This window comes from Staurois parvus, unplaced genomic scaffold (assembly GCF_062004578.1).
Source record: "Staurois parvus isolate SC_StPar_1 unplaced genomic scaffold, SC_StPar_1.0 ptg002454l, whole genome shotgun sequence".
Lineage (NCBI taxonomy): Eukaryota > Metazoa > Chordata > Amphibia > Anura > Ranidae > Staurois > Staurois parvus.
Genome location: NW_028320250.1, coordinates 98,280 through 111,041, shown reverse-complemented (window position 1 = coordinate 111,041; position 12,762 = coordinate 98,280). Strand labels below are relative to the sequence as shown.

Below are 12,762 nucleotides of genomic sequence, written 5' to 3'. Positions count from 1 at the left end.
GATGGCCGGCTGTGTGCGCTCCTTATTGGCTGTTTGAGGTGTCCAGTGCTGTGTTTTCTTGGTTGCCCAGGGTGATTTCCAGGGCCCAGTTGGTGAACGGTGTACCCCAGGATGTTGGAGTCCATACAGGTTGGGTAGGATGAGTTGGTTGAGTAGGATGGGTTGGTTGGGTAGGATGAGTTGGTTGGGTAGGATGGGTTGGTTGGGTAGGATGAGTTGGTTGGGTAGGATGGATTGGTTGGGTAGGATGAGTTGGTTGGGTAGGTTGAGTTGGATGGGTTGGTTGGGTAGGATGGATTGGTTGGGTAGGAAGAGTTGGTTAGGTATGATGAGTTGGTTGAGTAGGATGGGTTGGTTGGGTAGGATGGGTTGGTTGGGTAGGATGGATTGGTTGGGTAGGATGAGTTGGTTGAGTGTCTTGACTCCAAAGCTGAGGTCTTCTCAGCCACCCTGAAGGGTAGGTTGGAGAAGGGGGTCAGTGTTTTGAGTCCTGGAATATCACTTTCGGCGAGTCATGTAGGAGTCACGGTTCCAGGCCTCCATGTTGTAAAGCCGACTGGCTGCCTCTCTAAGGAACATGTCCGTTCTCCGAGAAGATGCACACCAATGACGTCACTTGCCCAAGTACATTTTTATTCAGTCATCAAAGCAAGACTGCCCGTCTCAGGCACGTTTCACCCTTACTTGGTCTTGGAGAGCATTCATAAAGTATTCAGACCCCCTTCACTTTTATCAGTGTTATGCTGCAGCCTGATACTACAGTTGTACCCTTTACTCAGCCCTTTGTTGAAGCTCCTTTGGCAGCATTTCCATCCTCGAGTCTTTTTGGGGACGATGCCACAAGCTTTGCACCCTGGATTGTCTGCCATTCTTCTTTGCTCGGTCAGGTTGAATGGAGACCATCTGTGGACAGCCATTTTCAGGCCTCTGCAGAGTCAGAGCTCGGCTGGACATTGTGTGCTTAGGATGGTTGTCATGTTGGAAGGTGAACCTTTGACCCAGTCTGAGGTCATGAACACTGTGGAAGAGGTTTTGATAGAGGATATCTCTGTACTTTGCTCCATTCAGCTTTCCCTCAACCCTGACCAATCTCCTAGTCCCACCTCCACAGCATGATGCTGCCACCACCATGCTTTACTGTTGGGATGGTATTGGGCAGGTGATGATTGGTACCCGGTTTCCTCCAGAAACAACGTTCAGAATTCAAGTCAAACCATTCAATCTTGGTTTCATCAGACCAGAGAACCTTGTTCCTCACAGTCCGAGGGTCCCTCAGGTGCTGTTTTGCAAACTCCAAGCGAGCTTTCATGCTTTTTGCACTGAGGAAATGCTTCCATCTAGCCACTCTGCCATAAAGCTCAGATCGGTGGAGGGCAGTAGTGATGGTTGTCCTAGGACACGGGTGTCAAACTGGTGGCCCTCCAGCTGTTGCCAAACTACAATTTCCAAGAGACATTGACGGTTGCAAGAATGACTCCCAAATACAGAGGCATGATGGGACTTGTAGTTTCACAACAGCTGGAGGGCCACCAGTTTGACACCCCTGTTCTAGGAACGTTGTCCCATCTCCACGCAGGATCTCTGGAGTACAGTCAGAGCGGCCATCCGGCTCTTGGTCACCTTTCTTACTAAGGTCCTTCTCCCCAGATTGCTCAGTTTGGCTGGGTGACCAGCTCCTAGGAGAGTCCTGGTTGTGCCAAACTTTTGAGAATTATGGAAGCCACTTTGCTCTTTGGATCCTTCAGTGCAGCAGAAATGGTTTTGTAGCCTTCCCCAGATCTGTGCCTTGCAATAATCCTGTCTCTGAGCTCTGCAGGCAGTTCCTTTGACCTCATGGCTTTTGCTCTGATACAGTATGCATTGTCATCTGTGAGGCCTTTTAAAATCATATCCGATCAATTTACTTGACCACAGGTGGCCTCCAATCAAGGTGTAGAAACATCTCAGCAACCATCAAGAGAAATGGGAGGAACCTCAGCTAAATTTCAAAGGGTCTGAATACTTATGCCAATGTGATATTTCCTTTTGCAGACATTTCTAAAATCCTGTCTTCACTTTGTCATTACGGGGTACTGAGCGTAGATCAATGAGAACACAAGAATTGAAACAATTGTAGTATCGGGCTATGACTTTGAAAACGGTGAAGGGGTCTGAATACTTTATGAACCTTATGGGGTATGCTTTGGCATGGATGACGGATCACGGGTGGGCCTCTGCTTGGACTGTGAGGTTGTAGGTGTGCTTCTGCACTGACTTCAGTATCTGCCCTTCCCAGTCATGGAAGAAGTTAGGGGTTGGCTTTAGAGGATAAAGGGTCACCTAAGCCCCTCCTCCTCTGCAGCACACATGAACTTTTTTTTTTCTTGCTCCCCACTGATACATTCAGCCATGGGAGTGACATGAAATGACTGGCAATTTCCTCTCTAAACCTAAAAGGCATGTAGTATACTTGAGGGTGGTGATGTCCCTTGGAGTACCATTCCATGGTGAACTATTGGGGAAACCACTTTTCCCTCTTCCTGGGGCTTTTCTTTACTCTGATTCCTCCTCACAGAGGTCAGGGCTATTCTACTTGGACTTGCAGGTCATCACTTTTTCATAGCCTAGATTTACACCATCATGAGGTGGAGCTTTGGGTAAGGTGAGTCGAGAAGGGATTCCAGGACTGCTGCTTAGATCCATCAAGGCTATAGGCCCCTTCTGGGGTCTGAAGGTTTAGTGGAAGAATCCATTCCCTGTTTGGGAAGACAAGGCTGCAGCACCATTTCCCAAATTGTCTTCCAGGACAACCCACGAGATAGTGGCACCTCCAACAGGAAACACATCACCAAACGTACTTTCAAAGGAAGTCCTGCTGATCAGTTTGTGTTTCCTCTGGCTGGAGGAGATGTATCACTTGGAACCTGGTTGAGGGAGGATTCCAGCTAACCTTTTCTTCCACACCCACACTTTTTACTGGGCTCATCTTGGAGCAGCTGGTGGGGTTCTCTGCTTGATTTTCCTCCAGGACCCCTCAGAATGGAAAAAGGAGCTAGCTTGGTTCCCCTTTTCTATTGTGCCTCCTGAAGGTCATGTCTGGAGGTGGCACACCCCTTCGACAGGAAGCAGCACAGGTTCAGTTTCACAAACCCCCATGATGCTAAACTAATGGTTTCAGTGTGGGGACTATACCAATAGGTTTACATAGCTGTAGTCCTCTGAATTGTCCCATGTTGCAGGTATGACAAACCAGCCACACATGTGAAAACACCACCGGAACACCAGCAATCTACCTTTCTAAAGTCCACCAAGACAATTCTATGGAAAAAGGCCTAGTAGCTCAGAGATGGTGGTGCCAGAGAGCTAGGCCATAGAACTGCCAAGAGAACTCAATGGCTATACATCTACAAGTGCATCTCCAGCTATTTTTAATCAAGTGCAAAAAAAAAAAAGGTAGAACCTATCGGTTGGGCTTGGTGGTCATGTGCTTCCACTCTTACCAATATCACTGGGATACCATTCTGGAAAATCCAGTCAACAGGTGGGGGGGTGGGAGGAAAACCATTTGAACGGGGGCACTTCTGTTGATACGTCACCACACTTCTTGTGCCAAGACTGGTTGGGGAGGAGAAAGCACCCAGATTGCTTTGAAAGGTTAACCAGTGACTTTTGTAGCAGTTTGGGGGTTCAGTCTTTTGACTAAAACTTATGGAATCCATGCAATGGTTAACTGCAATAGCTGGAGCCACGGCAGGATCAACTGGCAGTCATTAGATCATAAGACCAATAAATACCCAAACTTCATTGCCCATAAATCAACCACTTAACCCCAGGAGGAACCATTGAAATAATTTGAGTCTCAAGGAAACCCTGCTAAAACCAATTTGTTGGAGGTTGAACAGTGTGGGGACCTTATTGTGGCCAGTAGGAAGAAAGCTCTCCTCCATGTTGGTCAACAGGAAGCATGCCTCTTACGTTGGTGGTCAATGGGAGAGTGCCATGTTAGACAACTAAAAAGGTCTTTGACACCATGCAGCTGACTCTAGTGGTGTTAGTGCTGAAACCGTGCAGCCATTAAATGGAAGGTAAATCAGCCACAGTTCAAAGGAGGCCCTAGCAAACCTCTAGAGCAGGGGTGGGCAACTGGCCCTCCAGCTGTTGGTGAACTACAAGTCCCATCATGGCTCTGCATGTCACACTTGTAGAACAAAGTCCCATGAGGCATTGCAAAACTGACAGTTACAACAGCTGGAGGGCCACACTTGCCCACCTCTGCTCCAGAGCAAGGGTGTTAAACTGGCACCCCTCCAGCTGTTGCAAAACTAAGTCCCACCAAGCCTCTGAGTCATGCTTGTAGCTGTCAGCCTTGCAATGGCTCAGGGACTAGTTCAACAGATGGTGGGCCACCAGTTTGACACCTGTGCTCTAGAGGAACCTTGGTTGAGAATGGCTGCCATAAACTCATTTACCCAGTAAGACCTTTGATGGAGAGGTATAAGATACAGGAGCCATGTTCACTTGACAGTTTGTCAGAACTGCCACTGGATCAACCTCAAAATCAGGGACCTGCATCCCAAAGAAAGGATGGCCAATACTGCCAGTTAAAGATCTAATAGAAGGCACTTTCCACCAAGCCATAGTGAAGTATTGTAACATGAATGCAGAAGTTTACCCAAAGGAATTGCTTCCCCCCCCCCCCCATGTTTTCTACTTGAAGCCTCTCTAGGCCCTAGAAATTACAGATAGCCCAGTTCAGTTGGGTTACCCAAGTAGTTGGTCACACCATCACAATGTTCAAAAGCCTTTTAGGGTTGGCTGTACCATTGCTGGCCTGAACATGTGCATTGTATCATCCCAAACTTGCTGGCTATAGGAAGTGGTCTCTACATAGCATAGAAATATCCCCAGTGTCTGCACCTTCAAACAGGTCCCACCAAAGCCAATTCCATATTCCTATGAAGTTATGCCCTGAAGCCCTGGGAGGTCCCATCACAGCCTATTCCTACAAAGTAATGCCCTGGAGGTCCCATAATATTCAATTCCATATTCCTACAAATTAATGCCCTGGAGGTCCTGACAGCCCTGCTGCAAATTCATTGTCCAAACCCAAGAAGTAGTTTTGGATGGAGTGGAAGGTTAGACTTCCATTGCCATCTTGTCCCTGCTAAGTAGATTTGGCCAACAGTTGGCACTAGAACAGAAGTGATCCAATATACAAGACTTCACTAGACCAGGGAGGCAAGGGGGAATCTTCCAAATGAGGACACTTGTCTACTAACAAGTACTCCCAGGGCAGGAAATGGAGGAATATTCCCCAGTAGGAGACCTGAAAATCTCCAACACCATCCAAAGAATAAAAGCAGGCCAGTGTGATTCAGTTAGCAGGTGTGTCAAAGTAATAAGGTCAGCAATCTAGGAGGGGCAATGGAGACACCTGAAGGGGCAATGGAGACACCTGAAGGGGCAATGGAGACACCTGAAGGGGCAATGGAGACACCTGAAGGGGCAATGGAGACACCTGAAGGGGCAATGGAGACACCTGAAGGGGCAATGGAGACACCTGAAGGGGCAATGGAGACACCTGAAGGGGCAATGGAGACACCTGAAGGGGCAATGGAGACACCTGAAGGGGCAATGGAGACACCTGAAGGGGCAATGGAGACACCTGAAGGGGCAATGGAGACACCTGAAGGGGCAATGGAGACACCTGAAGGGGCAATGGAGACACCTGAAGGGGCAATGGAGACTGACAATATCCAGTCTCTTCCCACCCACATGGTCACATCAGGCCAATCTTAGGCAAACAGAGTCTAGTCAGACAAGCCTGCAACCATCCTTCCACCAGACAGCTCTCCTATGTGAAGTTTTGGGGTGTAGCCCAAAGACCAAAATGAGACAAGGTCCAGACAGCTATCAGATCCTGAATGGAGAGGCCAGAGGGTTGACCAGGGCAAGAACCATGTGTGGTAACCATTGGCAAGTGTAGAAGACAGTTGACACCTCATCTAGCAAGACATTTTGCCTCTACCACACAACCAAGAAACTCCACAGCAATTCCAAATCATATGCAAAAATCTGTTTTATTGTACATTGGCAATGTTAAATTTTCTTGATCTGAGTGTACAGGTTAGCACAGCAACCATCAATACAGCAGCCCACAGGCCTCCCACAGCCACCACCATCCAGGGCTTCACTTGTTCAGGGTCAGCATGCAGAGCAAGAGCCTGCCCACCATCAGGTTTGATGTCAGCTTCCAGATTGACGATCCAAATGGGGCCCAGGAGCTGGGTCTGGATCACCTCCTCCAATCTCTCTTCTGCAGAAAAGAGACTTCAGTTAAGAACTTTTGACCAAATTGCCTCCTGAACATGCCCATTGCCTGGTTTAGTTTAGAGACAGCCAGAACTATGTTGACCAAATCAGAATTATTCATCTTCCTACTTGGTCAGCATGTTAACTTGTAACAGATTATACCCAGGAATATAGCATTTTCAGGTCAGCAGTGGCAGCTTCCATCAGTCTGACACCATTAAACTCACCAGCTTGATGTCTCTTCCAGTGCCTAGATCCTGGCCTCAGCCTTCTGGATTGAGAGCCATCACAATTTCCAGATTCACAACAACTGCAGATGTTGGCAGAACCTTCCACTGGGGACCACCTGAAACAATGGACAGTCACTGGTAGAGAAGGGAAGACATTGACCATGCATAGCCAAGTTGTAAAATATCTCCTGCAATTGCTTTGGAAAAACTTTCCTGTGAATGCACAAAATGCGCACTAGTTTGCTTTTCAAAGTACAACTAGTAGGGCCCTTTAGGACCCCAGTAAAGGGTGAAAAGGTGGTGGGAAAAAAATGAATTCTACCTGTGCCAGTTGGAAGTTTGCCTCCAATTTCAGATTGAGAACCACCCACAGCCCAGATTCCACCCAGATATAGGACTTCCAAGTCATGGGGCTATACATTGTACACGTTGCACAAGATGTGCCGCTTTTAGGACTTAAGCGGTCCATACATAAAGACTTCCCCCACAGCAAATCAAAAATGGACTTAAAGTTGGATGGTGCCAACAGGCCACCCATGGAATAAATTTCAGCCTATGGCAGGAATCAGCTGAAATTACCTGCATGGCCAACTTTACCAAGCCTGAGGTTCATACAAGTCAGTGTTGTAAGTATCTCCTCTGCATTTGGAAACCAATTCCCTATAAAAAGCAATGGTAGGCTTCCATGGACACCATCTCCAATTCTGGCATCACTACCAAGTCATTAGTAAAAGGCTGACCCAGCTTGTTCCAGGCAGGAGTTGTATCTGGTAGTAACAAGTCAAGCAGGTAGCATTTTTTGGAAGGTCAGGATATGTTCTATGTACAAAGTCTAGAAGATGATCTAAGGTGTCCCATCAGTTGACACGTTCTGTAGGTACCATCCCCAAATACAAGCCATACAGCTAGGCAGAGGTTTGTAACTTACGAATTGCTGGTTTTGCTGAAGGAACAGGCCTTGTTCGTTGGGTCTGGGGCCTGGTTGAGTGGGACGGCTTTCAACACACAGTAGATATAGATCTGAGATGGAATATATTTGTTAAGCTCCATTGCCACATTCAGCACCATACGATCACTCAGACTGCTACTTACCATTGGCTGGTTGTAGTCTGTGAACCTAAAGGCATCAATCTCAAAGCGCAGTCTGTTTGGCTCAGGTCTCCTTGATATGAAGGTGGAGGAAGAGTCCTCTTGCTTCCCATCCACCAGACATCTACAGAGAGTAAACTACCATTAGACACCCAAATCCATAGGATATGAAAGGCTCAGGGCCATAACTAGTGGGGCCCCCCCATTGCAAAGTCCAGGTCCTCCTACCTAGAGTGTTTGGGATCTCCAAGATCTAGCCTGTTTTGGCAATTATGGATTAAGATCAGTGTACCACAGCCAACTCAAGCCACTTTGACCCAACTATAGCAAATTTCTCAGCATTCACACATCAAATATAGAATACAAAACCCCAGGAGGTTTGTATATTGTAGGAGGGGTTGGATCTGTTGCAGTTAGTCCTTGGTGAAGATAATTCCCTCACTTCCTGTGTAGTCACCAGTACATGAAGAAAAAGACCAAGTTTTATCCCCCATTGGAAAGGGTTTGTGTTTAAGGATTCCCATCCACATTTCACCCCAGCTTTTAAAATTTGGAGCTACACAGAGTAGGAATATATTTACCCATAATTGTTAATGAGCTCATATCGAGGGGAGGAATTGGGGTCCGGAGCTAGCAATGCCACACAGCTGTCCACAACGATCCTCATCGGCATATGGTTGTCTACCTTGACAAAAGCCTCGATGTTCAAGGAGTCACCAAGTGATACAATATTGGAGTCCCTCAGACTGCTCCAATCATCTGCAAGAGACAGACTTCCATGTTAGGAAAGACATTTCAAAACCAACAAATTTTTTTTATCTACCAAGCTGACTGGAGGGCCAAAAATTGTGGCCAAGCAAGATATGATGTCTGGCTTGCTAGAAGCTTCTTTTAGTGCTCTAATTCCTGACCATATCTTGCTTGGCCACAATTTTTGGCCCCCCAGCCCCAACATAGGAATGAGAATAAAAGAAGCTTCTAGAAAGCAAATGTTGGGGCTGGAGTTCTAGAAGCTTCTTTTAGTGCTCTCATTCCCATGTTGGTGCTGGAGGGCCAAACATTGTGGCCAAGCAAGATATGGTGTCAGGAATGAGCACTACATGAAGCTTCTAGCAAGCCAATGTTGGGGCTTGAAACCCTCAGACTTTAGTGGTCAGATGTCCTCAGATATTGGAGCTACTTGGACAACTGGTTGTTATAGCCAACCTACATCCTGTGACCAAAGTGTGAAGATGAGTTCTGTAGCCAGGTCTCAAAGATGTATGCAAGGCCACTAATTAAGGAACCAGATTGTTGTCTTTGTGCATTAAGCTGCCACACGTGCAGTGGTTGAGTTTCAGCATCTGAGGCAATCAGCACCAGGAAATGCTGGTCACCCCCGCTAAGAAAAGCTGGGGGTCCCACGTATTTAGGGGTTGGCATGGTGTGGTATCCTGCAGCAGGGTCCATGTGCAAGCTGCCCCTTTGGAGAGGGATGGCTGGTTATTTTGCAATTAACAGCTTACAGGTGAATGTTCCAAAGTCTATGAGGAGATGTTCCTACCTTTCATCAGATACAGTGCAAAGGAGAGCCTCTCCTCCATGGTTATGGTGGTGCTGACAGGAATCCATGTTGGTTTGATGGCGTTGCTGCTGACATTTCCATGCCTAAAATATTGAAGTAGAGACAGATAAATCCTTGGAATGTTGGGTCAGAATGGATTTACTTTGTATGGAACCTTGAAAGGAGAATCCATGACTCAAGTTAGCAAAGCATGGTGTGAGAAGGCCCAGCACTACCTGGAACCAGATATTCCAGGGACCAGCTGTAGTAAAAATGCTAGTTTTGCTTGGAGACCACCACCACCTGCTGGCACATGGTAGATATGCATTTCACAAGCCAATAGAACATTACTCCCATTTTGAACCTTTTTTTAAAGTGAGCCCACTAGAGTTGTACCATGAAATCTGCAGGTTCCGAGGCAGTCAAACTTGTCCTGGTTTTACGAAAATAGCAAGTCAGACCAAGCACGTGCCAAGTGTTGGACACCCAACATCTCATTATGGCTGGTTCTGCAAGTCACTATATTTTGAGCAGTAACTCAATCTTATCAGTACACAAAGACTTAGGGATGGAATCATAGACAATTCATGCACAACTGACCCAGTTAGGAGACTCACCGGGGGTAGTAGCACTGAATGCTGATGTTGGCACTGTTTGTGCGGGTGATTGGAATATTCCTGGATGAAGACGGTTTGTAAGCCACATTTGTGTTGTACAGGAGGAAGTCAGGATTCATCTGTAAAAAAAAAAAAAAAAAAAAAAAAACCAGAACCGTCATGTCACCAAGGCCTAAAGGGGGAACTCCCAACATGCAAGTCAAGTAGGCATTGTCTAAAGCAAGGGGGTCTTCAAACTGTCTAAGCAAAGGGGTCAGTTTACGGTCCTACAGACTTTGGGGGGTGAGGGGGTTGGACCTGAAGATGTCCCAGCATCAGTGGGAGTAAATAGCCCATCGTTGGTACCATTGGTGGTAACTGTGCCCCATTGTTGGTGGGAACACAGTGGTATCATTGGTGGGAACTGTGCCCCATCATTGGTGGGAACACGGTGTCAGTGGACTAAATAGTGCCCCAAGGACCAGATAAAAGCAAGCAAAGCCACATGCGGCCCCCAGGCTTCAGTTTGGAGACCACTGGTCTAAAGAGGTATGTAGATGGACCTCTTGTCCCAAGCTCTGCTCACTGGTATTTCATGCTGCTTCTTCAACCCATAGTCAGACAATCTGAAGCATTGGTGCCTTTTGCTGTGGAGTCCTGAAATATCAATTCCAGGTGGACCAACCTGACCATAGGTGGAATTAAAGGTCAACTCTAGCCAAATACATTTTGGAGATAGATGTTCCTACAGCCAGAAAGCTTGTGATCTGAAGACATCCTGTAGGCCAGTGCTCCAGGAGGCAGAGCATGCCCATTGATATCAAATGGGCATGCTCTCTGCCTCTAGAATGTTGTCAGTTTGGATTGGTTCCTCAGCAGACCACAAGACTTGACCAGGTCATGAGAAGAAATGGAGCTGTGTCACTCAGTGTGACAACACTAGCCAATATGGTTGTCACCCAAGCAATGGATCAGCAGGCTACAAAACCTCACCCTGCTATGGAGGCATTATGTAGCTTAGCACTCCTTGCCCTAAGGTGACAACACCTTAGTATGGCTGTCACTAGTGGATCAGCAGACTACAGAACATCCACTGTTGAGGAGAGGGAAGGGTTATGTAGTCTTAACACCCTCATTCTCCTAGGGCAGGGTTTCTCAAGAGGTTGCTAGTGGTTCCTTCAGCAATGAGTTCCTCTGTTTTGAGGAGTGTGAGAAAGGCTGCCCTAGGATGACAACACTAGTGTAGCCACCAACTCTAAGGACCAGTAAGCTGCAATTCTATCAATTTTTGATCTGAGTGCAGTTTAGATAGCTCAGCTAGGTGGCCCTCACAGCACCACCAAGATTTCAGAATGGTGTCCAAGATAGTCACACAAGGCAAGGTGGCCCTCACAGCACCATCAAGACCACAGAATGGTGGTCAAGATAGTCACAAAAGCAATCTAGACATACATCCCCCCAGCTACTCTAGTAGGACCTTCCCAAGATATTAATTCAACCTACAGGCAGTCAGATACATCACCCCATAGAAAAATCAGACCTAAAAAAGGTCTATGAAAGTGACATTTTAGAATGTAACCATGGATATATCAGACAGCCCACCTGAACTTGGTTCCCACAGTCCTGTAGACGGATCTGGAAGGTCACGGTGTCCCGGTCCTCAGAGGTTGGCTTACACTGTGTAGTGCCAAGGGTGAGGTCAGACACCTGGATTAGTTTTCCATTCCCATACAGATTCTTCTTGATGATCACCACCATCGTGTCCTCCATGCACACTATACTGACTGGTCTCTCAAGAGGAGCAAGCTGCCTAGGCAAACCTTGGACCGAACCCCAACCAGACCGGAGGGGATCATGCCGCCTGGAGCCAGACTGTTGGCGGTGCCAGGTGTGCCAAGAGTCCTGACCTAGGACAAGACCAAAGGCCAATACCACCACAAAGAGCCCTCCAAGCCAACTCATTGTGATCAAGAAAGAACCATTCCCCTCCTTGCTGCTGGTGTGAGACTTTATACACCCTGCAGGAACTACCCCCACCTGGGGTGGATCAACCTTGACCAATCCTGGACCATCCTGACCAACCCTGACCACACCCTCTGTTGACAGCAATCTGCCCCACCTGTGCTAACGTCCAGCAACTCCACTCATCAGGAGCTTAAGCAGGCCATACATGGGTCGAATTCCAAACTATTTTTCAATCGAAAACATCCTTGGTTCTGTAATCCAATGGTGCCACCAGGGGCGGACTGACTACTCATGGGGCCCCCCGAGCAATAGGGGATCGTGGGGCCCCTGTGTTCATGCCCAAACTCAAAAAAGCCTATGAAAAAGGTACCAGGGGCATCTCATGGGGCCCCTACTGACCCCGGGCCCTCGGGCAGTGCCCGAGTTACCAAATGGTCAGTCCGCCCCTGGGTGCCACCAATGATTTAGAAAATCGATCGTTTTTCATGAACTTACCAACGGAATGGGGAGGAACCACGAAAATTGGTTCATTAACAGAGTGAAAATCGATTATTCTTAGGTCCGATTATTGAACGAAAAATCGTTAGGAAATCGACCCATGTATGGCCGGCCTTAATGCCAGCCATACATGTTTCAAATTCCAAAAGAATTTTCTTTTGAAAATCGTCACTAATAATAATCGATTTTTACTCTGTTAATGAACCGATTTTCGTGGTTCCTCCCCATTTCGTAAAAGAGGCGTTTGCGTGCATTCCTGCCACCGCCGTGAACATGCCACTTCCAGGAGGGATCCATCGAATTCAGAGGAAGATGGCGGATTTATCTGAGGATTGTGGCCAATATCGCATGGATCTGCGCATGCCGCCATCGCCGCCACGCGTCCTCTGCTACATACACTGCGCAGAATTGTTGGTTCTCCATGATTGTTTACTTCATCTGAGAGTAATGGAAGGACAAAGGGGAACATCAGGAAAGGGATGAGGGGACTCAGGTCACCATAGTGATCACTTTATTAGCAATTGGGGGATGGGGAATGATGGGATGGAGG

At 47.3% G+C, this 12,762-nt stretch overlaps 1 protein-coding gene across 1 annotated transcript; it reads right to left on the bottom strand.

Annotated features, from left to right (window-relative positions):
* Positions 1-6,033: 6,033 nt before the first annotated feature.
* LOC149430860 (zona pellucida sperm-binding protein 3-like) lies at positions 6,034-12,138 on the bottom strand. Its single transcript, XM_089665986.1, has 8 exons — positions 11,352-12,138; positions 9,771-9,889; positions 9,154-9,257; positions 8,192-8,369; positions 7,614-7,734; positions 7,450-7,541; positions 6,519-6,637; positions 6,034-6,295 (listed from the first exon to the last, which is right to left on the bottom strand). The coding sequence occupies exons 1-8, from the start codon at positions 11,709-11,711 to the stop codon at positions 6,060-6,062; spliced, it is 1,329 nt and encodes a 442-aa protein (XP_089522112.1). The 5' UTR covers positions 11,712-12,138; the 3' UTR covers positions 6,034-6,059.
* Positions 12,139-12,762: the final 624 nt, after the last annotated feature.